General features: G+C 34.6%; 1 protein-coding gene across 7 annotated transcripts; it reads right to left on the reverse strand.

Moving 5' to 3' along the window:
• Window positions 1–1491: 1491 nt before the first annotated feature.
• Window positions 1492–24377, reverse strand: LOC107217587 (single-stranded DNA-binding protein 3). Of its 7 annotated transcripts, none has more exons than XM_015655160.2 (14): window positions 24240–24377; window positions 22863–22935; window positions 22707–22768; window positions 22515–22599; window positions 22271–22312; window positions 22057–22143; window positions 19285–19392; window positions 17633–17707; window positions 17454–17502; window positions 16681–16710; window positions 14235–14446; window positions 12831–13001; window positions 12224–12424; window positions 1492–3274 (listed from the first exon to the last, which is right to left on the reverse strand). In XM_015655160.2, the coding sequence occupies exons 1-14, from the start codon at window positions 24293–24295 to the stop codon at window positions 3170–3172; spliced, it is 1356 nt and encodes a 451-aa protein (XP_015510646.1). In that variant the 5' UTR covers window positions 24296–24377; the 3' UTR covers window positions 1492–3169. The 7 variants fall into 7 exon arrangements, with proteins under 7 accessions (XP_015510646.1, XP_015510649.1, XP_015510650.1 ...); XM_015655161.2 differs by having other exon boundaries at window positions 3180–3861; XM_015655163.2 differs by lacking the exon at window positions 22057–22143.
• Between the last annotated feature and the right edge of the window lie 163 nt (window positions 24378–24540).

The raw sequence follows: 24540 nt of genomic DNA on the forward strand, positions 1-24540 counted from the left end.
GAATTTACATCCAAATTCAGGACTTTATCTGTACGGGGCGGCTGTCTGTTCCAATTCCCTTTCTCAGAGTTGGAAAGAGAGTAGGTGTTACCACCTAGGCTGGGAGTGGTGAACGCATTTCTGTCGAGTATCAGGATAAATTCTTTTTTCGGGTGGCTGACTGGGTGCGAATTGACGGGCAATAAACAAGTGGCCGATCTTACCCCGCGTCTTCTTCTTACCAAAGAAGAAATTAGATTCTGCTGAGGTTGTGTACGTCACGCGGGGCACCAACACTCCTCGGGCTGGTTGGAGTTTTTTTTTCGCGAACGTCAGCTGTAAGCCGGTAACACGGTGGTAAGGGGTGCCCGGTTTGGCTCAGTCCCTAGCCTCTGGGGCGGTTGAGGACCGCTTCAGGTGGATGAGACGACGACGATGCACGATAAGCACGCCCGTTCTCCAAGTCCTTGTCTCTCTCCTACCGCGCCCTCGCCTCATCGCCTCCCCCCATCCCACCCCCTACACACACCGCTAGCCGGGATGCCCCCCAACACTTCCTGTGACCCTGTTACTCCTCTTCCCGACGCCGCCGCCGCTGCTGCTGCTGCTGCTGCTACGCCCTCTGCAGTGGCAGCGGAGTTCCGCAGCTTCGATTCGCGCTTTATTGCATTATTACGTTTCAGCTGCCTTCGTAGAGCGTCTGGCATACTGCCGCATATCCTGCAGACGTCGCGCGTCAATCCGTCGCCATATTCGGTTACGCCTAGACTCCTTCTTTGATTTCGCTTGATTTTTGTTTCTTTTATTCATTCATTTTCTTTTTTTTCTGTTTTACTCTTGTTTCGTTCGAACCTCGCTACATGATGCGCGCGAATGCCGCAATGCCTCTGCGGATATATGTATGTACGATCTTTCTCCGTCTCTTGAGCAGACCTATTGTTTCGAATGACTAGGCTTTCGAGGGAACGAGAGCGGAATAAATGACCCGCAACTTCTTACCTCATCGTCAGTTGTGGTATTTAGTAGACGATACTGCAAATAAAGCGGGGCTACTAGAATTATTCTGAATTTTGGTTACTCATCGATTTTTTTTTTTTCTAAATCTCCCTTGTTCCAAGTTTTATCTTTTTTTTTATAATATCTTGCATAATAATTTTCAACTCTTCTCGTTCTATATTGTAAATTATACCTTACCTGAGCATGCTGAATATCAAAATTACGATGGTCGTCGTATAAACAATTGACAGCGTTCAATCGTTATCCGAATATGTGATCATGTTGATCGAATCGTAGACAGAAAAAAGGAACACTACGTATATAGGATAGAGGACATTTATTTTATTTAATATTTATTATTATTATTATTAGGTTCATAATTATCATTTATTCTACCGACACTATATTTATATTTATATTTGTATTTATATATACATATATATGTATATATGTGTATATAGAATATCCTACATTATGTCAATAATTATGCGTGGATTCAAAGGACGTTTTTATGTGTAGTAGGCGTGTTTTGTATAATTTTCACACGTGTTAGAAGTTTTCTTATTAACCATCCATCCATCCGATAAAAAGTCTGCAGTAAGTGCTTGCGTGTTGCGTTTGCGTGTGTGTGTGTGTGTGTGTGTGTGTGTTATAAATGTATGTATATGTATATTATGTTATTACTTTGTACCACCCATAAAATTCGCTTTGCCCAGTATTCACCCGGCTGGTAATTGATCAAGTACAAATTGTGATAGTGAATCTACTACCAGCCATAGGTCACAGTTACAATAGTCGATCAATCATAAAGTCGTCTCTTATTATTGAAAATCTCGAACAACTATACATTGTACACAAAAACAATATATGAATTATATCCCCTCTCACGATTCGTTAGTATTACAGTAAAATTATCATCTTCATCACTATCATCATCATCGTCATAAGCATCATCATCATCAGTGTTTTTTTTTTTTATTTTCCATTTTACTTCGTTTTAAATTGAAACAGTTGGATCGTATTTAGAAAATAGAAAACAAAAAAAAAAAAAAAAAATACAATCGTCTGCCGATCAACGCAGTATTCCAATAAATAACAGTTTTAATTTTTGCGATTCTTTTTTGTTTTTTTTTTTTTCTTGTTTTTAAATATATAGTGTATCGTATATATACACATGTGTACGTATATATTGTTTTTCGTCATCGCGATTTAAACGTTCGTCGTTTTACCGATCCAGATTGGGGTAAAAGTCAAATACGAAAAAAAAAAAAAATCGGGGGACGAGAAAAACGATACAGAAGAGGTATTGATTGTATTTTCCAAACCATACTAAAATCTCCATTTCTCATTATTCTATGCGAATATAACCCTTTTCATTGAAGAAAAAATCAATAAATAACAAACTGACAACGGGAACGAAAATTAAAAATTGATTGATCAACGAACATCCCTTCGGTGCTATTAAAGTAAACCGCAATACTTTTCGAAATTACGTACAAAGACTCTCGAATATATGATCATATATTTATAGAACCGAGGGACAATAAACGCGTTGAAAAGAAAAAAAAAGGAAATCTTTCTTTTTTTTTTTTTTTTTTTTTTTTACGCGTACGGTTTTCTTTGCTTTGTCGCTGCTGTCTGCGTACATCTAAAATATATACATATATATATATACACATACCGGCATATATATATATATACATAAATATCTATTCTGTACGCGTGTACATTTGTGTAGTTACTTCTTTCATTTTTTGTCCTATTCCTTACGTCGTACTCGACGTCGTACGATGTATTCAACACCGTTTACAAATATTTGATGGAATGGTTCGTGCTTTTGTGTTGTTTGTTTTTTTTTTTTTTCTCGTTTTCAATGTTTTCGTATTCGTTACCAACAAAGTTTTTTGCGTCTCCTGCTTTTTCGTCTTTGTCGTCGTCGTCGTTGTTACGTTCGTGGGAATATAATGTTATTGGACATGTGTAGGTCTACGTAAATCATTATAATTAAATCATTCCGGCATTATTATAAATATATATGTGTGTATACGAGTATATGTGTTTGTATATGTATATATCTACATACATACGTATACATAGACATGTGAAATTTATACATGTATATATACATATATATGTATAATAATAACAATAATAATAATAATAATAATAATAATAATTCTTTCTCTATATATCATTATTGCATGAAATAGTCTGGATGATCTGAATCCTTTTCAAACCTCTTCGCTTCCTCTTGCATGCTCTCCTTGATTTTCAGTATGGCAGCCGACTCGGTCTGATCCTGCGAACCAACCAACACCAGGCCGGTTACACGTAAGGTCAGGCAAACCCATTGACAGGGCACCTTACCAAATATGCGCAGCGTTCCACCAAGATTTCGAAACGAATTGTTATTGTTCATTTTTTTTTTTTCAATTTCATCTTTTCAACAAAAAAAAATCACGATTTTCCCTAAAATCGGGAAAAAAATTCAACGCAAGCTCGACAAGGGTTTACGAATTTTTTTTATCTTTTACTCGTTTTGATTTTTTATTTTTATTCATCTTTTATTTTTTTTTTTTTTTTTTTCTGCCGCGACAGAGGTGCAAATAAAAATGAAACTTTCGAGACGACGTAAAGTATCGTGTCGTGCTAAAAAAAAAAATTTCCACCGACGTTTCGGCGTGGATCAATCGCGTGCTGATTTTATTTTTTATCTGTCTCGATTGTTATTGTTATTTTCTATTTTTTTTTTTTTTTTTTTTTTTTTTCTTCCAAACGTTTAACTCAATTCAATGAAATATAACTCTGTCAAAATCTTATGTTCGAATCTTGGGGAGAATGCTGGCTGGCATACGCGTAGCGTAGTGTGGTGGTGCGTTGGTGGGGCTACGTTGGGTCACGAAACAATATAAAGGTAGTAGCAGTGGTGAAATTGGGTTGGTGAAAAACAAAAAAAAAAAATTATCATGTATCGGGATTTCAATTTTCCAGGGTGCTCTGACCCACAACACATGGACGTTAAAACTGTGAGAGGCTTTTCTTTGTATTGTATACGCCGCACCGTTATTGAATGGTGTACTAATTAATACAAAACTTGAATACCGCGTGTGAAAACAAAAATACTTGTCATCATTTTTCAATTTTTTTTTTTCTTTTTCTTTTTTTTTGTGTTTGAAAAAAAGTGAGACAGAGAAAAAAAATAAACAAAAAATAAATTAAACGAATTCAGGTAAAAAAAAAAGAAAAAAAAAAAAAAAAAAATAGCGAAAATCAAATGAATTGGAAACAAAACGAAGTTTCACGAAAGCAAACAATCAAAAACACCTGCCCCCCACACCCACGCACACTTCGCTAAACTCGATTATAATGTATGTGTTTTTTTTTTTTTTTTTTTTTTGCATTTATCAATTATTGTTTTTCATCTACATAATTTTTTCTTTTTTTCTTTTCTTTTGTGAACGCATTTTTCATCAATCACTTCCACACGCATCCATGTGCTACAGGTCAGTACAGGCTAGTACTATATAGCTACCATATATTTAGTTTTCCTTTCTTTTTTTTTTTTTTCTTTTGGACAATATAGATATTTTTCATATATTTTTGTACTTTCGTATTGCATATCGTTTATGCTCGTTTGTCTTCGACTGAATCGCAATATTGTATCATGTGTGGAAAATATTTAACAGATCGAGTGTTTCGTGTCTGTCTACAATACAATATTACAGTACAAGTAAGCAGATACATCGGTAACGTGCACGAAGTGCGGACAGAACGAAAATCAAAGAAATTCTAATTGAAATAAAGGTGAAGAGGAAGAAATTTCGAATGTTCAAAAATCAACGACAATTTTTTCAAGTTGGCTGAAATATGTTTTTTGTTTTTTTTTTTTTTTTTCTTTTCTCAAAGAAAATTTACACAGCGATGTTAAGAACGAAACAGCGAAACACCCGTTCTGATAAACCGAATGAAAACCACGAACCGAGGGAACAACAAACGCTACAGAAAAAAAAAAAAAAAAAAAAAAGATGGTATGAAAAAAAAAAACATGACCAGCAAGAAAAACGATAGATATATATACCGGCAGCCAGCACCCTGCGGGTTATTACAAATAAAAACAAAACGCAATATATCTCAGTGTAACATGATTACATTTATTGTCTCGATCTCCCTGGCATATATAGGCATATATATTATTATATGTCATCAGGCGTATGTAGCTTACAACGTGGGAGTATTGGAGAGTATACCATTTAAATAAAATACTATGTAAGATACGTTTACGTTACAAGATGTGCCACGATATTATTGAATTTTCCAACTACTCCGCGACTTTTTTTTTTTTTTTTTCTTTTTTTTTTCCTTCCACCACTTCGTTGTTCACGTTTACTTTCAACGATAATATGGATCGAAAATGATTTCCACATCGCGTCGATTCGCTTCTTTTAACCGAACGTTGGGTCAGCCTCGACGAAAAAAAAAAAAAAAAATAGTAAAAAACAATTTGTAAAATAACGTTACAACGTTCGGCAGCTTTATATTCATCAATATATCGTCCAAAGGACAGATTGTGAGGAATAAGATTAATAAATAAGTAAAACGAAGGATGAAAATAAAAATAATGAATAAATAAAAGTAATTAGAAATGTCAACAAAGTCACATTAATCGTTTCTCCTTATTCCCCCCCCCCCCCCCCCCCCCTCTCTGTCTATATATATACATGTATATATATATATATCTTTCTCTCACTCTCTCAGTCTCTCCCTTCCTCGCTTTGTCTCTCATCATTTCCCGTTCCGTTTGGATAATATTCTCTCCACCGCTCATCAACGATGAGTTGAAAAATAAATTCTTACTACATCACGGTCAATACGAGTAAACAAACATGAAGCGAAGCGCGGTAAGGGAATAAAAAAAAAAAAATTTAAACAAAAACATAAGAAGACGCCATCGACAATATCGAGAGAGAATGGAAATCTTGGAACGTAAGCGTACCTTTTTTTTTTTTTTTTTTTTTTTTTTTTTCATCGTGTACATTCGAACTGAACATGATAAAATTATGTTTCGCTATAAGAGAATCGTCATAATAGGAGATATTACGGTGATGTACCTTCGAGTACATTTTTTTTTTTTTTTTTTCTTTCTTTTCTTTATCAAGTATCTTTTAAGTAAAAGTAACTAACAGCAGCACAGCATAGTCTGGTACTGACCTATAACCAACGGCAATAACATACATGTATACACATAGTATATATAATAATAATATACACATAATAATATGTATATACAAATATATATATATATATATATATATATATATTCGTGAATTCCATACGTTTATAAAAGGAGAAAAGAAAAAAAATTATGTTCCACGTAAAAAAAAAAAAAAAAAAAATATACAGATATTCAATAAGATTTATAGATAAAAAAGAATATTCCAGAATTCGTTGCGATTGAATTGATTTTACGGAAATTCTTTTTTAAATATACTCATCTACACATGTATTTTATAATAAAATATATCGTATATCATTCCTCAATATCTCTCTCCCCATTCCTATTGTATGCATCAATCAAGATTATTACTTTTTTTCTTTTTTTTTTTTCTTGTTTATCATCTCACTCACTCACAGTATAATATATATTATATACCATAGGTTCAGTACTGCTCGTATCGCCTGGCAGGCGTAAAGAATGCGCATCCTTGCCTTGTTATTTAATCAATACAAAAATATTTCTTCTTTGCTCCGTATTCTCTTTCGTCAAACATTTTTATGCACACATGCACGCGTATATAAATAACACATATTTATACACGCGTGTAGGTATGTATAAAAAAAAAAATATATATATACACATACAATATTCTTTCACATATCTCCCAATAAAAGATACAATCCATCCAATAGTTTTGCTAACTTCTTTCGTAGTATTTTTTCTTTTTTTCTTTTCTAATTTCGTCTTTTCCTTTTATCCAAGCGTACAAATCGATCTTGGCCGTTTGAGACTTTTAATGATATATTGTATATATGTATATATGCCCGCACTGTGAGTATAATTCGAACAATATGTTCCATCATACCATGTGTAAACAGGCGACGTAACAATGCGAGAATTATGAAAAAAAAAAATCGAAATTAGGCAAGAGTCACGGACACATACGCCTCTATACATCGTGCATACGGTATCATATTCTTTATCTTTTCCACCATTTCCATTTCACGTGTATTCTACTCTGAGTAAAAAGGAGTACAAAAACAATTTACAGCAGGAATCGTTTCACAGAAATTCGGACGGAGAAGACGTAAAGATGAAACCGTAGCGAACATGTGAGGAAGAAATTTGTTGTAAGAAAAAAAAAAAAATAAAAATCCTTTTTTTTTCTCGCAAATCGGGAAATCACGGAAAGATTAATATATCATTTGCGGATAGAAACTTGGTACAGATATACGTTATTAAAATAACAATAATAGCAGTAATAATCATAATATAATAATGATAGTAGTAGCAGTGAATAGTAATAATATTATTGATGGATTTGCCATCATATGACGAATCTTCCGATCATCGATTATCGTCGCAATTCTTGCAATATATCATATATATATATATATATATACAAACATGTATGTATAGGTAGTGATAAAAATATGTAACCGTCGTCGTAGTCGCCGCTTAAATTATGTACAAAATATTATTTCGAATTGAGCAATTTTAAACACCAAAAAACCACCCGTATTTATTATTATTATTATTATTATTATTATTATTGTTGTTATTATTGTTATCATCATCATCATCATCATCATCATCATCATCATCATCATCATCATCATCATCATCATTAGTATTATTATTATTACTACTACTACTACTACTACTATTATTATTATTATTATTATTATTGTTGTTGTTGCTGTACCACGCGAGTTTTAATTAAAAATAGGCTGCATCAGAGTGTTTACGCGTATTTAGTTATGCGCTGCGTATTGTGCATGTTATATTTATGTATATATCTACAACTTATATTACGGGTGAAACAGTGGAAAGAAAAAATAAAAATAAAATAATACCTACAACCATGTAACCTAATATGAAAAAGTGGCCATATTTTTCTTACGACATTTGCATCGCGTGGATAAATGGTCGAGGGGGGGGGGAGGGGAGGGGGGATGAAAAAGTTTGAATCAAGTTCCGCTTCGCACCTGAATATTTCTCCGTTCCGACGATAACATGCCCGAAGCGTTGCCAACGAAGAGAAAAAAAAAAAAAATGGAAACAAAAATTGAACCTCCTCCGTATCAGGTTACGTTACAACTTTAAAATGTTGCCGAAATCAGACTTTGTGATGCAAAATTGATAATCATTGACAAAGAAGCGAGTATACGAAATGAAAATTAATGATAATAATAAAATGTATTAAAAAAAATAAAAAATAATACGTCGATCACATGTTTAGGAAATTGTGCGTTTGTTTATAACAATATTTTAAACCGCGCGGTATTTATCGTGAGCTAATATTTATATATACACATTACATATTATAAATATTATATATGCAGATGAGCAATTGAATGGAGGGACTCGTTAAATACATGAGTTTCAGTATATATATATATACTGTATATATATATAAAAACGAGATATTGTTTTTGGGTATGATGTGAGAAAAAAAGGGGGGGGGAAAAATAATTATGCGATCAAAAGATTTTAGCACAGGATGCGAGGAGAATTTAACGGGAAACCCGTGACGTGGGATAAAAAAAGTGTACATAATTGAATAAATAACGTGCAGAAAAAGGTTTATGAATGAGTCGATATTGGTGAGAATATCTCACAATCTGATATTAACGAAAATTGAAAAGGAAAAGAGATGAAATAGTATATTGTTTACCGAATATTGCGAATACGCGAGGCGTAAAAAAATTTGAGGTTAGGTTGAAGCATGGTGCAAGGAAACAAGGTGTGTTCTCGCGCGTCACTGCCGCATTGACCATTGAGAACGTGCCCTAACGCGACGTCACTTATATTCAACTATAATTGTTGTCACGTCACGTGGGGGCTATCACGTGACTTTGTTATCGCGGACATCTTGTTTCCTTACACGATGAGTTGAAGCGTTGAAAAATGTCCACTCGTATATAACTACACTTGGATAGAGGATGGCCTAAGATGTTTGACACGCTGGCGATTTGGCGGCCATCTTATAGAGGCACGATCTATTTTATGCGCGGGAGATTTAAACATGAGAACTCTTTGTGACAGTTACACATCCGATTTGATTAATGAATTTATTCAATTTCATTGATAATAGGAATCCAAACCGCGGTTGGACTCGTTGACATGGCGACAACATTCGACAATTTACGAAAATGACGTCACACGTGTCGTTGGACCTAAAAAATGGCGGCGATTTTACTGTTTCATATCGCACCGCGCTGGGCAGCGCGATTCTCTATCTAGCGTAGCTATATGTCAGTGAAAATGTCAGATTTACTCCACAACATCTGTCTGCGAATGCGCAGAATCACTTTGCCATTGTAGAAACGGGTACTTTGTGTACGCGGAACATGTATGAAGAAAAATACGTAAAACGTGCTCGCGTTACATAAAAAAAAAAAAAAAAAAAATAAATAAATAAATAAATAAATCAACTCACGAAGCGAAGTAATTGCCGTAACGGACCGAGAAAGTGAAGAATGAAAAGAAAATGAAGTATTCGAACATACGTTGAACAGGTAAGAAATTGAAAGGATGGATCCGCGAACGAATATGATAAAAAAAATAATAATATATATGTATATATGTTGTTTAGAATCGACAGGTTAACGTTTGTAAGAAAAAAACAGCCTTTTTAGTATAAAATAATTTAAGCACCGTCTATCTCTCCGTCTCGCCCCCCTCCCCGCCTATCACTCGCTCAATTTCGCTCTCTCCCTCTCTCTCCCTCTCCCTCTCTCTCTCTCTCTCTCTCTCTCTATAACCATTAGTAGGTAAATTCTCAAATAAATACGAATCAAGATTATGATTAATAATATCATCGATAATAATGGTAAGAATAATAGTATTCTAATGACAGTAATAATAATAATAATAATAATAATAATAATAATAATAATAATAATAATAATAATAATAATAATAATAATAGCAATAGCAATAGTAACAGCAATGATAATATAATAACTAAAGCGACAAATCGTTGACGGTAAATATTATGCGATTATGTTAAGATCCGTATGATATATATGTAACGAAACGAGTGCGAGAGAGAAGAAGAAATAACATAATACAAAATGGAGGTGAAAATTCGAGGAAAAAAATATTCAATAAGATAATAATCGTATTATTTATATTAGATATCTATAGGTACTTTTGCAACCTTTCTGAGTATTTAATGCAGCGAAAGCAATTGTTTTATTACACGTACACACACGCATACACACATGTATGTGCGTATTTATGTCTGTAGTATTTTTTTTTTTTTTTTTTTTTTTTTTTTTATGGCGGGATGCAGTAGTTAATTAATTAAGAAAAAGTAATATAAATATCATTGTCATTTTCAAGTCTTATATTATCTAACTGTATGTATATATACTAATTGTAAGTAACCAAGATTGACACGATTGAAAGTCAGTCGACCGATTAACGGAGCGTAATATTTGCGTGATGGTACGATGAACAAAATCTCGTGAGTGTGAAAGTGGAGAGCGTAGAATAAAAAAACAAAAAAAAAAAAAAGAAAAGAAAAGAAAATAGGAAAATAAATGCATGAACGTGATTTGTATCAATCTTTCGAATAAATTTATACCGATCAAGTCTAGTACCGATATTTCGACAATATATGAAAGCTAAATGCGCACGTGCCGATTAAATAATTCATAACGATTTCAAATTCGTGATGATACGTATGAGTAGAAGCTTCCTAATCAAATGACTATATATAAATATATATATATACCTTGCAAAGTACAATAATATGATTAGATGCAGCTGCCGTGAAAAAATTCCGTAAATTTTATGAAGGTTGGAGTATTTTTATTCTTTTTTTTTTTTTTTTTAGGCGTTGCGATTCGCGCAGAAAAGAATTTAAAAACAAAAAAATAAAAAATAATACAAGGACAATATAAAAAAAAAAAAAAGTAGAGAATAATAAGATGCAGAATGAAAAAAAATTAGCGTATATACAAATAAATCATTTGCAAAAATCAAATAATACACTCCGTTGCTCGGAGGAAAGAAATCAAATCGAATTAAGTAACCCAACCAAATGTTTTTATGCATATATACATACATACATGTATATATATATATATGTATATATATATACGTATATATGAATACGTTTCCTTAAAAATAAAATCTCGACTTATTCCTTCTTTTTTTTTTTCGTTTTCTTTTCTTGTAATCATAAAACTATATAGATATTAGACGTACATCTAAGGGCAAGCATTTATCAGGTAGCACCTTCTCAAGATGAGTATACAGAAATATATATCTATATACATGTACATGTATATACATATATATATTATATACACGTGTCGTCGTTGTATTATCACTTCCGGTATATCGAAAATAAATCCCTGGTCGTATTGACGACGCATGTTTAGTTCGTTTGTTCATTCTCCTCCATCATATTTATTCACACGTGTGCGGACACAACTCGGCAACTTCTCTCGTCAAATTATATTGTGATTCCTAACCTCGTCGGTTTTTCAGTTCTTTCTTTTTTACTTTGTTTTTTTCTTGGTTTTTTTTTTTTTTTTTTGTTTTGTAATTTGATAATTTTTTTTTTTTTTTCTCTCTGTTATTCTTTCAACGATTGATGGGGAGATCGGTTATGTTACGGACGTATATGCAAAAGATACGCGTAATTTGAACATGAGATCGACGTTGGCAAGAGGAGAGGTAAAGCGTCGAGGAAGAGATGAAAAAAAATTAAGATAATGGTAAATAAAAATAAGAAAAAAAAAAAAAAAAGGCTTCCGACAGAAAGCAAAATACAATATGTACCAATTATATGTAAACCCATACATATACATATGCATATATATATATATATATATAGATATTATACACGTGTATATGTACATATATGTACGTATGCATGTATAAATATGATATAATTAGGTACTAGAAAACAAAGAAAGAAAATGGAGCAACGACGCGACTGTTTTTGTTTTTTTTTTTTTTTGTTTTTCCGTATCACTACATAGAGTCGTTAAAGAACCTGCTGATATTACTCACATTCTCGCCTGGGCCACCAAAACCGCCGAGATTGTAATCGCCCATCCCACTTCCGCTATCCTCTCGCGGTGTTCCCGGACCGCCGTTTGCCGGACTGTTCTTCATGCCGTCCATACCGTCACCGTTCAATACCGGGCCCATTGTGTTGGGACCAATGGGACCCATAGGTCCGCCTTCGGGTCCACCGCCCATTGAGAAATCCTTTAAAAACGCCAAACAAGAAGCACGTGAAACAAGTCGTTTGCATGAGGTTTGAGGACGCTCCTCGATTTGGTTTCGGAAGCAAACAAAAGAGAAGAGAAGAAAAGAGAAAAAAAAAAAAAAAATCGGTAAGAGTTCATTCAATTAAAAATGTGCACAAGGCGAACAATGATTCCAGTCACAAATTTTTCACACGTATAAATGAACAATTAGAACTTTTGAATGGATAACGAAAATTTGCTGTCTCGTTGTGCTTTGCTACTAATCAAACATGTAAAAAAAATAACAATTTCCCGGTTCAAATTAATTAAGAGCGACCCTAAATTGACATCTGATTGGTTTGTTTGGGCGTTCGAGTAAGCGGATGTCGAGGACTATTTCCTGGAAGAATAATCGAGGAGCTTACACCAGGCATGTTTCCTCCCGGCACGGGTTTCATCATCGTGTACATATTTTCACCACCGCTGTTACTGCTGTCTTGCGGACTCGGCATTATCGGTGTACCTGGTCCCGGGGGACCCGATGATCCCGGTGGACCCCCGTAATTTCCAGGTGATGACGACGAGTAGTTCATCGGCTGCGTAAGTGAGAAATCGTAAGGTGCGGGATAATGGAAGCGTCGATAAAAAAACGTCACTCGTGGAGCCAAGGTGGCGACATCACGAAAGCGCGAATTCCGTGTTCGCCAGAGCAAAGCCCTGATATTATATTGAATAATATATTGTTGGACATTAAGATGTTACGGGACGTATATTCCCAACCAAAAGTGAGTCTCGGTGAGAATATTGAACACTTCGCGATTAGATAAGAATCAGAAAAAATTCAATCATAATTTGTTTAATATCATACATGATAGGAAGGATCATTTCGTGTATCTATGTTTTCCTATGAGATTAAGAATCCTTGTGAAAAACACGGTGCGAGCCTTGTTTCTTGGTGATACCTACTTTTCAAAAATACGTGTATTATTTGAAATAAGTCTACCGAGAATTGTTTTCCGGTTAGATCCTGTGTTAAAATCACAGATTCGACATTCTTCCTTTGCAGTATTAAACCGGTGACTTGGCCGATGGTTTTGTACGTGTAAAGATGTAATTGTCAGTTTTGATGTATTTGAATTTAAACATGTTCTACTTTTAATGATTTCGTGACGATGCCACCGCAGGGATGCATCGAGTGCGCTTTTCGGTCCGAATCAATTAGTTCTTTTTGGTGTGTTTGTTTCTTTGTCGTTTTTATATTGAAGGGATATTGCTCTAACCTAATTGAACTTGATTCACCTTCATCGAACTTGTTCGGTATTTATTTCGTGATTTATTATTTGGGGAATTGTTTTGATTGGATTGCACACCTGATGCATGGTTCTTAGAGGTTAGTTGACCACGAATCGAAAACTCGTGTTAATTTTACTGCGAGACAGTCGTACATTGAATATTTGTAGAATCATTGAATTCTGAGGCTACAAAGATTTCTGAAAGAATACAAAAAAATAAAATATACCAATCTCACAAACAAGAACTTATTTTTGGATATCGATACTTTGTATCAAGTCGCCAAAGTGGTGAAAATTTAAAAAATTGAATTCGAATCTAGAAGATTTTTAACCGTTTCCCATCGATTCGAAATAAAATATCGATATCGAAGCTTTTGCTTGTAACGCCGGAATTTTCTGCTTACGTTTTGTTTTCGATATTTTCAGAAAGATTTTCGCAGCTCGCGAATATAATAATAATTTGATAAATACTCAATGACCGACCATTTCGCAATAGAATTAGTCAAAAGTATGAAAAAAGTCTGTCCCCCAATTTACCGTTGACGTGTTCGGTTGCCACTGTGGCCTTCCGCCCGGTCCAGCCATGCTCATTGGTGGCATTCCTGGACCGCCGGGACCTCCTGGTCCCAAACTGCTGTTGGGCGGCGGGCCTCGCATGCTGGGTCCGTAACTTCCAGGTCCCATGGGTCCCATGCCAGGACCGCGAGGTGGGTTCATTCGCGGATTCATCGGATTCATGCCTGGAGGTCCTAAATAGAAACGAGAAACTTGGTGAAAACGCTAGGCGATAGAATTGTCGGGTAAAACAATTTTTACATAGATTATATACACACATATATATATATATTGAAAATATATACGAGAACTGTAAGGTAGGGCTAATTTTGTTATATACGATAGGCATATGCGTATAGGTATACATATACGTATTACGTGCATACAGAACGTAACGACAAAATTTTTGTCGGTTATTTATTTTTTCTCAAGCCAAGCAGCGAGAAGGAAATTCATAACGGAACCCAGAAACTTGTGTGTACTAAATTGTAAAAAAAAAAAAAAAAGTTCGTACTACGTAATTTACTACGTAGAAGACTGCACGCGATTTTTACAGATTGTAGAAATCTTATCGAGCATCATTAAAATATGGTTTTCGTTTTCATCGTATTTGGCTTCTGATCATCGTTATTGACGAGTTTTACACCTAATTTTGTTCCAGGGACGTATTATTATGCGTATACCCATACGTGGACACAGGTATAAGTAACGCTAAGACTACATCACATTCATTCTACTATATAAATATATTAATTATTCTCTTATACGTTAGATGAGAAAGACTGTGTGTGCAACGTGTGTATGAGAATTTTTTTTTTTTTTTTTTTTTTTTTTTTTTATTTTCTGTACGCATGTACGTCGCATACAAGATGCGTTCCGAAATTAGCTCCCAGCGACGACGACAATCTTTTGTCTCTTTTACGCTGCCGAGTCAGCGATTAAGCTCTGTCTTCGTCCTAGGGAATTTTCAACGCTGCCAGCTAGTTTCTTAACGCATCCAAAATGGCGCGTAATTTGAACACAGAGAATCGCAACTGTACATATATGAGTAATAATATACATATATGTATACGAGCGATAAGAGATAGAAGACATAGAATCGAGTTTCAGGACGTATAAGATATTATGCATGTATATTTACTCAGCAAAAGCGATCAACAACTGCAGCAAGAATATTCAATATTTTTTTCCTTTTTTTTTTTTTTTTTTTTGTTTGACGTAAGTATTCCAATTCTTTTTCCTTATCCGCACGACTTTGATGTTATTTATTATCATTATTATTATTACTATTATCATTCTACTTCTTCAGGCTTTTACCTGCAATATTACCGCTTTGACACGAACGAAGCAAGTTACCGGTTAGTATGCACGGTAAGTTTTATGTACTGTTCTAAATTCCATTATTTTACGTTGCAACGTTCGACTAGGTATACATATAGGTAAACAACGACGGAAGATCACTTTTGTATCGTGTGAGCAACCAAGCAAGCAATCGAGCAGTTAAAATTTCCGCTCGATTAAAACGCACGATTACAAGTGTATGCTTGTAAATGATAAATTATTACTGACGTATCATGCAATGTGACAATGCCGTTCATTAATCGTACGTCGTTGATGAAATATATGTAATTGTTTCTCGTTTTAAATTGTCTTCGCTTTATTTTCTTTTATCGTGTTAGTAAAAAAAAAAAAAAAAGAAAAAAATATTTTCAAGCTTGATGAAAATAAATTTACGAAAAAGATAATAAACAACAACGGTTAACAAGAAGACCTACATGCTGGAGATGAGAATGCCGGAGGCAGAAGCAATGGGGACTTTTGTGTTGTAAATAATTTATTTGTATCAATTTTCTCTCTCTTCATCTTCTTCTTCTGTAATTACGTGTATTTGATCGCAACACTCGCGGCTTTACGAACGAAATTATAGAGAGAAAACATAGAAAAAACAATACCAAACACTTTTTTAGAATTTCCGTTTGTTCTTTTTTTTTTTTTTTTTGTTCTAGCCGTAATATCATTTCGGCTATTTTAAATCCTCATTGCGATTAAAAAACAAAGCTGTGCGATTTTGCTCCACGGGGATAAATTCCTTATGTACATAAATATGTGTACGCATATAAATGCATGCACATACATTATATGTGTGTGTGTGTGTGTTTCTGTTTGTTCTGTGTTTGTATGTTTGTATAATGTAACGTGAAAAAAAAAACCAGAATAATAATAATAATAATAATAACAATAATAATAATTAGTAAGGGAAAAAAAAGTGAATAAATGAAATATAAATGAGTATAAAAGAAAAAATAATAATAATAATAATATACACAACACATGGATGTATGTGTATAGTGAAAATATGAGAACAGAAACTAATTATGCTTGACTAAGTCATGTGAGTGTGATTTTTGTCGCTGGCTTTGCTTCCTACCTTGCCACCCTACAAACTCTCCAGCTTCGCCTGAGGAACACAAGAGCACACATTAGTATGGCAAGTAGGTAAAAATGTCAGGTATTGATGATGATAAGCCTAATTACAGAAAAACATTGCGGCGCAAAAGATCGTTGATAAAAATCATTTTACTTTGATCAATTCATTCTCGACTTTCGACTGAAATTTCGTTGTCAATTCTTGTTTACTACGTTGGTGAAAACAACTTTGACGATGCGAAACAAAGGTGAATGAAAAATTCAGGTGAGAAAATTTTTTAACAACATTTTCTTCTACATTGTCGAACAATTCAGTTGCGCCGCCGTCGGTAATTAGACGATTCAAAAAACCAATCCAACGCACTCCACGTCACGGTGATGCAAAATCCAGATTTTTTTTTTTTTTTTTTTTTCCACCTCTCGTTTTTTGGCTACAACCACTATGATTATAAATATTATGATATTGTTATCGTTAATAATGAATTATCTTTGTTTTTTTTTCCATCTATATTCATTTTTTTTCCATTACTTAATTATTGCTGTGTGCGATCGTTATTTGTTTTTCCAATATTTCTTCTGTTATTGTTTCATTTTGTATGATTTTTCGTTTATCACGTACACACATGCATCTACGTAATTCTTGTCTTGAAACGATCTTAGTTTCGCGACGACATGGAACGAAGAAGAAGAAAAAATAAAAAAAAAAAAGAGGTAAGACGAAGATGAAGAAAAACAACTGCACAATTTGGAAAACATCGTGTAATTAAAACTCACCTTGTCTTGACGGATCCATGTTATTCGGCATCATTGGTTGTCCAGGAGGCTGGAGAAGGAGAAGAAAGAGAAGAAAAAAATCAATATCATCCAGAGAACGTTTTTCCACTCGACTTTATCATTGTTATTATTTTTAGTATTGTCGTTATTACGGTTTTTAAATAAAATTCACAACTCACCCCATTGAAATCGTTTGCCATTTGTGGCATGCGAACGCTGGGCCGAGGTCCAGCAGGATATCTTGGTCCCATGAACTGAAATTCGAAATAGTAAAATAAGTTAGAAATATCCGTCCGTAGGTTCGGGAATTTTTCAAAATAACTTTCTTCGTATTTTCACAATATTTTGAACACTGTTCGACAAAGAAATTCTATAACTTGAATTGAGGATAGGAGATCGAATAAAACTCACAACGGGTTTGGCTTTGAGTTAAAAAAATTATTTGTAACAACTCCTCTACTCGTGAAAACGGAGAGAACGAAAAAAAAAAAAAAAAATAAAATAAAAAAAAAAATTGGAAAAAAGAATCGAAAACCGTAATTGAAATAAAATCAAATATATGTCGATGATCATGACGATGCGGAATATCGTCGCCGTAAATTTCAACTTCAAATTTGTTTCTCTAATTTTCATAACTCGTTGATTTGCGCGAGTAAGGTAAAAGCCGCGTGTGATTTATTAGTGATTGTCACCGTATTTTTCGTTCAACGTTGTTTTCATTCTGTTGTTATTCACGTGTATGTACATGAATGATGAGTATAAACATAAGTATAGTATAGGGTTAATAATGCACAAACTGTATGAACGATTAGCACTCCCGAAAGGTATAAGTATATAATATATATACATATATATGTAATAGTACAGGATTAGTGTAAGACAGACAAACCAGACGGAAACAAAAACGGTGAAACAATGAAGAGATGGTAATTTGACGGGGAGACACATGAAAAAAATTAATAACTATACGCAAACGAACGAATTAATTTGCGGAGGTTACAATAAATGATGCGTGAGTGATTTATAATATGTTTAATGACGAACATTACAAACAACCAGTGCAAAGATTTGTGTATAAATCTATAAAAAAAGAAATAAAAAAGACAAAAAAAATATAGAATAATGGAAGCGGTTGAAAAGGATTTATCAACGCCTTACCTTAAGAACTCTGCTGATAAATGTTCTGGCCTATTTTTAGAATGTCTGCATGATTTTTCCGACGATATTACGAATGTTAAAATGAAAAATGATCTGTTTAAATTGTGAATACGTTTTTGAAAATCTACAGTAATTAATCCGACGCTATGAACCGATGCCAATAATATGTAGATAGAAGAATTTGTGTGTGCTCAAAATGATGGTGAAAGACATTTGATTTCATTGATCCCTGAAACTGCTATTTTTCCAGAGAAACTACTCAAGCAGCTTACCTCAATATTCGTTGATCACATCGTGGATTGTTGAAAGATTGTTACGTACACGTAAATCGAGGAAGAACGACGTGTTTCGTTCTTTGTGAGTTTAGAGAAAAAAAAAAAAAAGTCGGAGAAAAAAGTAGCAAAAAATAAACAAACAAGCAAATGCTTCACACTACAAAGAATCAAAACGATCGTGAATCGAAATTTATCTTTCTACGCTGATTCCATGATGAAATAAAGCACGTAGATGTCATCAATTTCATCTCAGTTTTCAAGACTTTGATATCAGTATTTTTAGCGTAATAGAATATGCGGAAATATAAAGACTATGAGGTGGCACATGATGCATTATAATACAAGTTAGACACAGAGAAATGAACGAGTATGATGAATCGTGTCGAATGAAAGCTTACCTGGGTGGACATCATCTGCGAGTGTGGGGGCGGGGGTGGCTGGGGGTGCTGAGGAGATGGCTGTGATGAGGGGTGTGTGGGCGGAGATGGTCGCATTGTCGAGTTGTTCTGCAACAAGCAACGCAAACAACATGGACATGTAGCGACATTGCGATTTCACAGGCAACAGCTATTTTTTTTTCCTTTTTTTTTTTTGGTTCTTTCTATATATATGATTAATATATATATATATATATGGATGTATATAATGTAGACTAGAAGGCACGATAGATATATGTATATAACAAATATATGCATGTGTAAGACTAGTAACAGTTATTATGCATCAGGATATTTGATTCTGGGTAGTGATGTAACGAATATAAGTTTTTCTGTACTCGCAAATGCGAATATTTATCATCGACATTTTTAAATCTGGCGCCATTTCTCTGCACCTAAAAGTTGACGATTGATCGACTGACAGACGCACCGTAACAAGTAGCACGCCATAGGTTAGAGCCGTTTGCATCTTATTCCGGAAATTGCCGAGCTGATGCGAACCAAGCCGATGGTTTGTTTGATTATTTAACGAGAAATTAATGACAGAAAGGAAATTAATTTTGGCGTTAGAATTTCATTGGAACGAGAAGACGAACTTTTATAATAAAAGTTCATTATAAAACCAATGTTTTTGGTCTCGTTTAATATTGATTTCACAATTTTTATAAGCTGAATATGAAGTATTTGTGACAATCACATTCACAAAATATTCGCAAGATTTGTGCCAAGGCGGATGCGAATATTGGTTACATCACTAATTCTGGATAACGCTGCGTGTATTTAAAAGAAGGATTATCGTCATTCTTGCATTTTTTTTTTTTCTTTCTTTATGTATTCGCAGAATTGATCTTTTTCAAGCAACGCGACATGGCAGAAAAAAGATTTCGAAGTATATATCATTCAAGCTTGTCAAGAGATGGACGTTTTTGCGAAACCAGACACACTGAAAAAAATATTAAATCCGTAAACTATGGCGTGTGTGTGTATTTTATTTTTTTTTCATAATCAGACAAGTGATTCCAAGACAGTTTTTTCCCAGTATGTGCTATCTATGACCATGAATCAGTAATTTAAATACACTATATCTGCGCGCCATTAAATATTGGTACGCCATGGACGTTCAATTGACGAGTGGATATTAACTAATCTACATTTTAGATGCAGGCTCTGACGTTAAAAAGATAAGCCACATATTCCCAACCAAAGGTAAAATTTGTTGTTTGTTTAGATTTTTTTTCACTGAAATTTAGACTTTATTTGATTTAAATTAGAAATTTTACGCAATGGTTTTGAATATTTTGGCGTCAAAGAGAACTCTAAACTTTTATAGGGGTATTCTAGCATCTAATAACAGACAAAATTTTGCCGGCGTGAAATTCTCCTACAGTTTATAGATTTGCTGAGCGTATAATATAATGAGTATAGAAAAATGAAACATATACATGTATATATGTAGTGATGAATGTAACGAACATAAAAAATCGATACAGTAAGGAAGAATTCGTAGACACATAATATATATATATATGTATGGACAAATAAAAAAAACTAAATATAATGGTGAAATGGTACACGAATGCACATACAAAAGTTAGACACATAGCAGAGGTACAAATAAGTACATTTAAATATTAAATACAATGTATAGAGACAAGCATAGCATAAAATGTTTGTTTAGAGTATCATGTGTGTGTGTGTGTGCGTGTGTGAATTTAACGTACAGTGTAAAGTATCAAATTAATTTCCGATTTGTTTCAACGAAATTTCCAGCATCACGACTGATCAGCGTTTTAAAACGCTTTGTTTTGGATTATTGTTCAAAAAACAAATAGAACCGATGAGTAATTGATTTTCGCTACGAGCGACTGGATCGACTTTTATCTTTTTCATTATTAACAGACGAATATAAATGTCATGTTATACGAATGCGTGTATTATCGTGTGTAATGCATATATGAAAATAAAAACGTCGTGCAGTTTGTCTAATATTTTATGACAACAACTAGATAGAACTGTGTTAAATTGTGTACACTATACATTCTTTTATAATAATTATTTATCCAATGAACAGATTCGGCGTGTGTGTGGAATTTTTTTATTATTATATCTCCCGCGGTTATTTCGAATTATTAATTTTTACTTTTGTCCTCATCTGAAGTTGCACGACAATTTCGGTTATATGTAGATTTTATAGAAGGCGAGCATGTTTGACGCGTTTTTCCGTGCGTGTGTTCCGTACACGAAGTACCCGTATCTATGACGGTAGAGTAAGTCTGCGAATGCGCATGCGCGGAGTACTGGAAAGACCAATTTTAAGTCCTAGGAGTTAAAAGTGGTACTTTCTGTACTCCGCGCATGCGCCGTCGCGAACAAATCCGACATTACGCGACCCTGACTTCAATTTCGTGCTTCGTGAAAAAACGAGCAACATACTTTTGTCACATAAAGAATCGCGTGAAACAAGGAGGCAGCGGTCTTTTCGCCTCGCGGATTTGCAGTATTCATCTTTGGCTCACCTACGACTCGTATTGCAAACTCACCGAGTTTTCCTGCTTGTTACACAATATACTATTACGATGTAATGTAGTGACGCTACGGAAATGATAACACGGATAGTTACATCGTATGTATGTGGAAAGAAAAAAGGTAACCGAAACGATGTAAATAAAGATTAAGAACGAAGGTAATAAGAAAAATCGGTTACAGGTATCCGGAGAGGAAAAATGAACTTACTGGGAAAAATCCTGGGGGCATCGGGCCACCAGGCATGCCGTCGTTGGGCGGCATCTGACCGAGCGGAGAGGGCGCTGCGCCAGCATTCTGGAACGATTTATTAAGAAGTTCGGCATGGTGAACGATGATGGTAGAGCATCTCACGAACGAAATGAATTTTGCGATAATGAATAAAGAATTTCAGAGTGAGATCTGTGCCGACTGGGATACTTACGTGTGCAATGCCGTTCACGCCGTAACCGCTGTTAACGAATCCCTGTGTGTGAAAAGAAACAAAAGTATTAGTGACGAATAATTGACAAAGGCATGCTGGTATGCTAGTATCTTTTCTATCGTCTACGACTCGAATTCGTTCGAACGTTACGAGTTTTCGAATTTACCAACGAACGGAATGATGTATCGAGATTTTCATAAAAGTGAATAACGTTCCGTCGTTTATATGTATAACTTTTACTAACGTAATCGTGAAAAGCTTTGGCCTCGCTGCTATGTTCACACGTTTCGCGTCTCTCTGGTGCGGCGCAATACAGGTCCCAGAAAACACTGAAACAATAAATAAGTGATTTGCAATTTGTCAATGAAACGTCGGTTGGAGGAATGAAAAAAGTTTTGTAAGAAAACTGGCGATTTAATTGAATTCGTAGACTCACCACCACCAGGAGTGTAAGAATCCGGGAGGTTCTCCAAGGGTGATGTTCTTTTCCCATCGAATCTAGAACGAGAGAACGTTTATTATATGAAAATAAAATTTTGTATTTCTTGTATTTTTGACGCTACGTCGTATTTTAATACAGATGAAAATTTACCTCCGAAAGGAATGTCTGTGCAGCTTTTTGTGCTCCAACATGAAGGAGGTATTCGTAGACGTAAAGTGCGAGCCTGGAACAAAATCTCTAATCAAGCATTGCTCGAGGTTCACGATACACGATGAAAAAATCCCATTATCGGATCTTGCTGTGAATGCAGGATAAATGATCAGAAGAGGGAATATAAGCACTAAATAAATACTCGTCAAATTTATTGTTTTCGACAATCACGATAATGACGTTGGTTTCGTATGATTATACGTTTAACAAAATTAACAAAAACTGTAAGTCGTTAGAATAAGTCTGTACGAGTGGTGAGCATACATGCGTATCTTAAATAATACAGACGAAACTAAAAATCGCAACACCTGCGTTGCAGGAGAAATCGAATCCTGCATATCTCGACGCAACATTCGACTTTGATAAATCGAAGGGTGTAAAAGTTCGGTTTGTAGAACGCAAAATAGAATGTAAACTTGTTAGTATAATGTGTAAAATTAGATCACGCGTCTCTCTCTCTCTCTCGCTCACTCTCTCATTCTCCATTCGTATATATCCGCGGCGTGTGCGTGTGTGTATGCATTAATACGCGCATGTGTGTATAATAAACAAAAGTGGACTTGTGTTAAAGCATGTAAGCATGTAGAATCGTAGCCTTGATATTAATTTGATTTGTATCAGGTACCTGAAGAAAACTAAAACATTGTAGAAAATTTTTATAAAAATAATGTTATCGCCATTCGTCAACGTTCAAGGAGGGTGGGGGGCGATGGGTCGGAGCACGAGAAAATCCATCGGCTAAAACTTCAGCCTTAAACCGCGCCACGACAGGACCGTCGTAATGGCATGTATATATCTCCAAATATCAAAGTCCACGTACTTCAAACGCAAACAAAAAAAAAAGACTCAACAGCCCCATTGTATACGCAATTCTGAACACACACACTTCAACGCATTTTCATTTGAGGCATAAATACAGTAATGGCATGGTTTCTATGAAATCGCATTAGTAAATTCGGAGAATCCGTGCCATTTCTTTGTTTCTGACTCGAATGAAAATGGATGGTAGTGTTTTTGTTCAGAATTGTGTACAGAATGGGACCTTTAAGCTGTTTCAGATAAGTGGACCTCGATATTTCAAGATGTGTACGTGGACTTCGAAATCGACCAGGACACCATCTTAATAGGTAAAATTTAAGGAAAAATTGAAAGAAAAAAAAAAGAGAAATACGTCTACAGTAAAACAGTGATTATTGTCAGAATAATTGTACACAGGAGGAACGAAAACGATGCTTAGAAGCAACAGACAGCAACAACAAAATACGGAGAAGCAGAGAAAAAAAAAATGGCGGCTTAAGAGATAAAGAAAATACCTACTTTTCACGAGCCTGACCGTCCGAGGGTACAGTTGAACCTTTACCTTTCGCGTACATGTTCAGTTGTTGCGTGGCCGAGTTATTCTCGAATTTTCAGACAATTGAAATACAGGAAATATCGGCGGAGTACCGAACAGACTTCAACTGGTAACGAACAAAGTATTTTATAAACTCGAAGAAGTCCTGTGTAGTGAACGACCGACGATCGAATGTACTTCCGTCCCTATTTATTATATATATATGCGTATACGCGTATGTACAACATCTATGTATACATATATATATGTGTGTGTGTGTGTGTG

Source organism: Neodiprion lecontei, chromosome 5 (genome assembly GCF_021901455.1).
Source record: "Neodiprion lecontei isolate iyNeoLeco1 chromosome 5, iyNeoLeco1.1, whole genome shotgun sequence".
NCBI lineage: Eukaryota > Metazoa > Arthropoda > Insecta > Hymenoptera > Diprionidae > Neodiprion > Neodiprion lecontei.

Bases quoted from the DNA above. Each gene is read 5' to 3' on its own strand.
- LOC107217587 (XM_015655160.2), bottom strand. From the start codon at position 24,295: ATGTACGCGAAAGGTAAAGGTTCAACTGTACCCTCGGACGGTCAGGCT. The intron at 22,600-22,706 runs GTGAGTCTACGA...TTATTGTTTCAG, and splicing joins TTCTTACACTCCTGGTGGTG to TGTTTTCTGGGACCTGTATT. The intron at 13,002-14,234 runs GTAAATTGGGGG...TCACTTACGCAG, and splicing joins GGCAACCGAACACGTCAACG to CCGATGAACTACTCGTCGTC.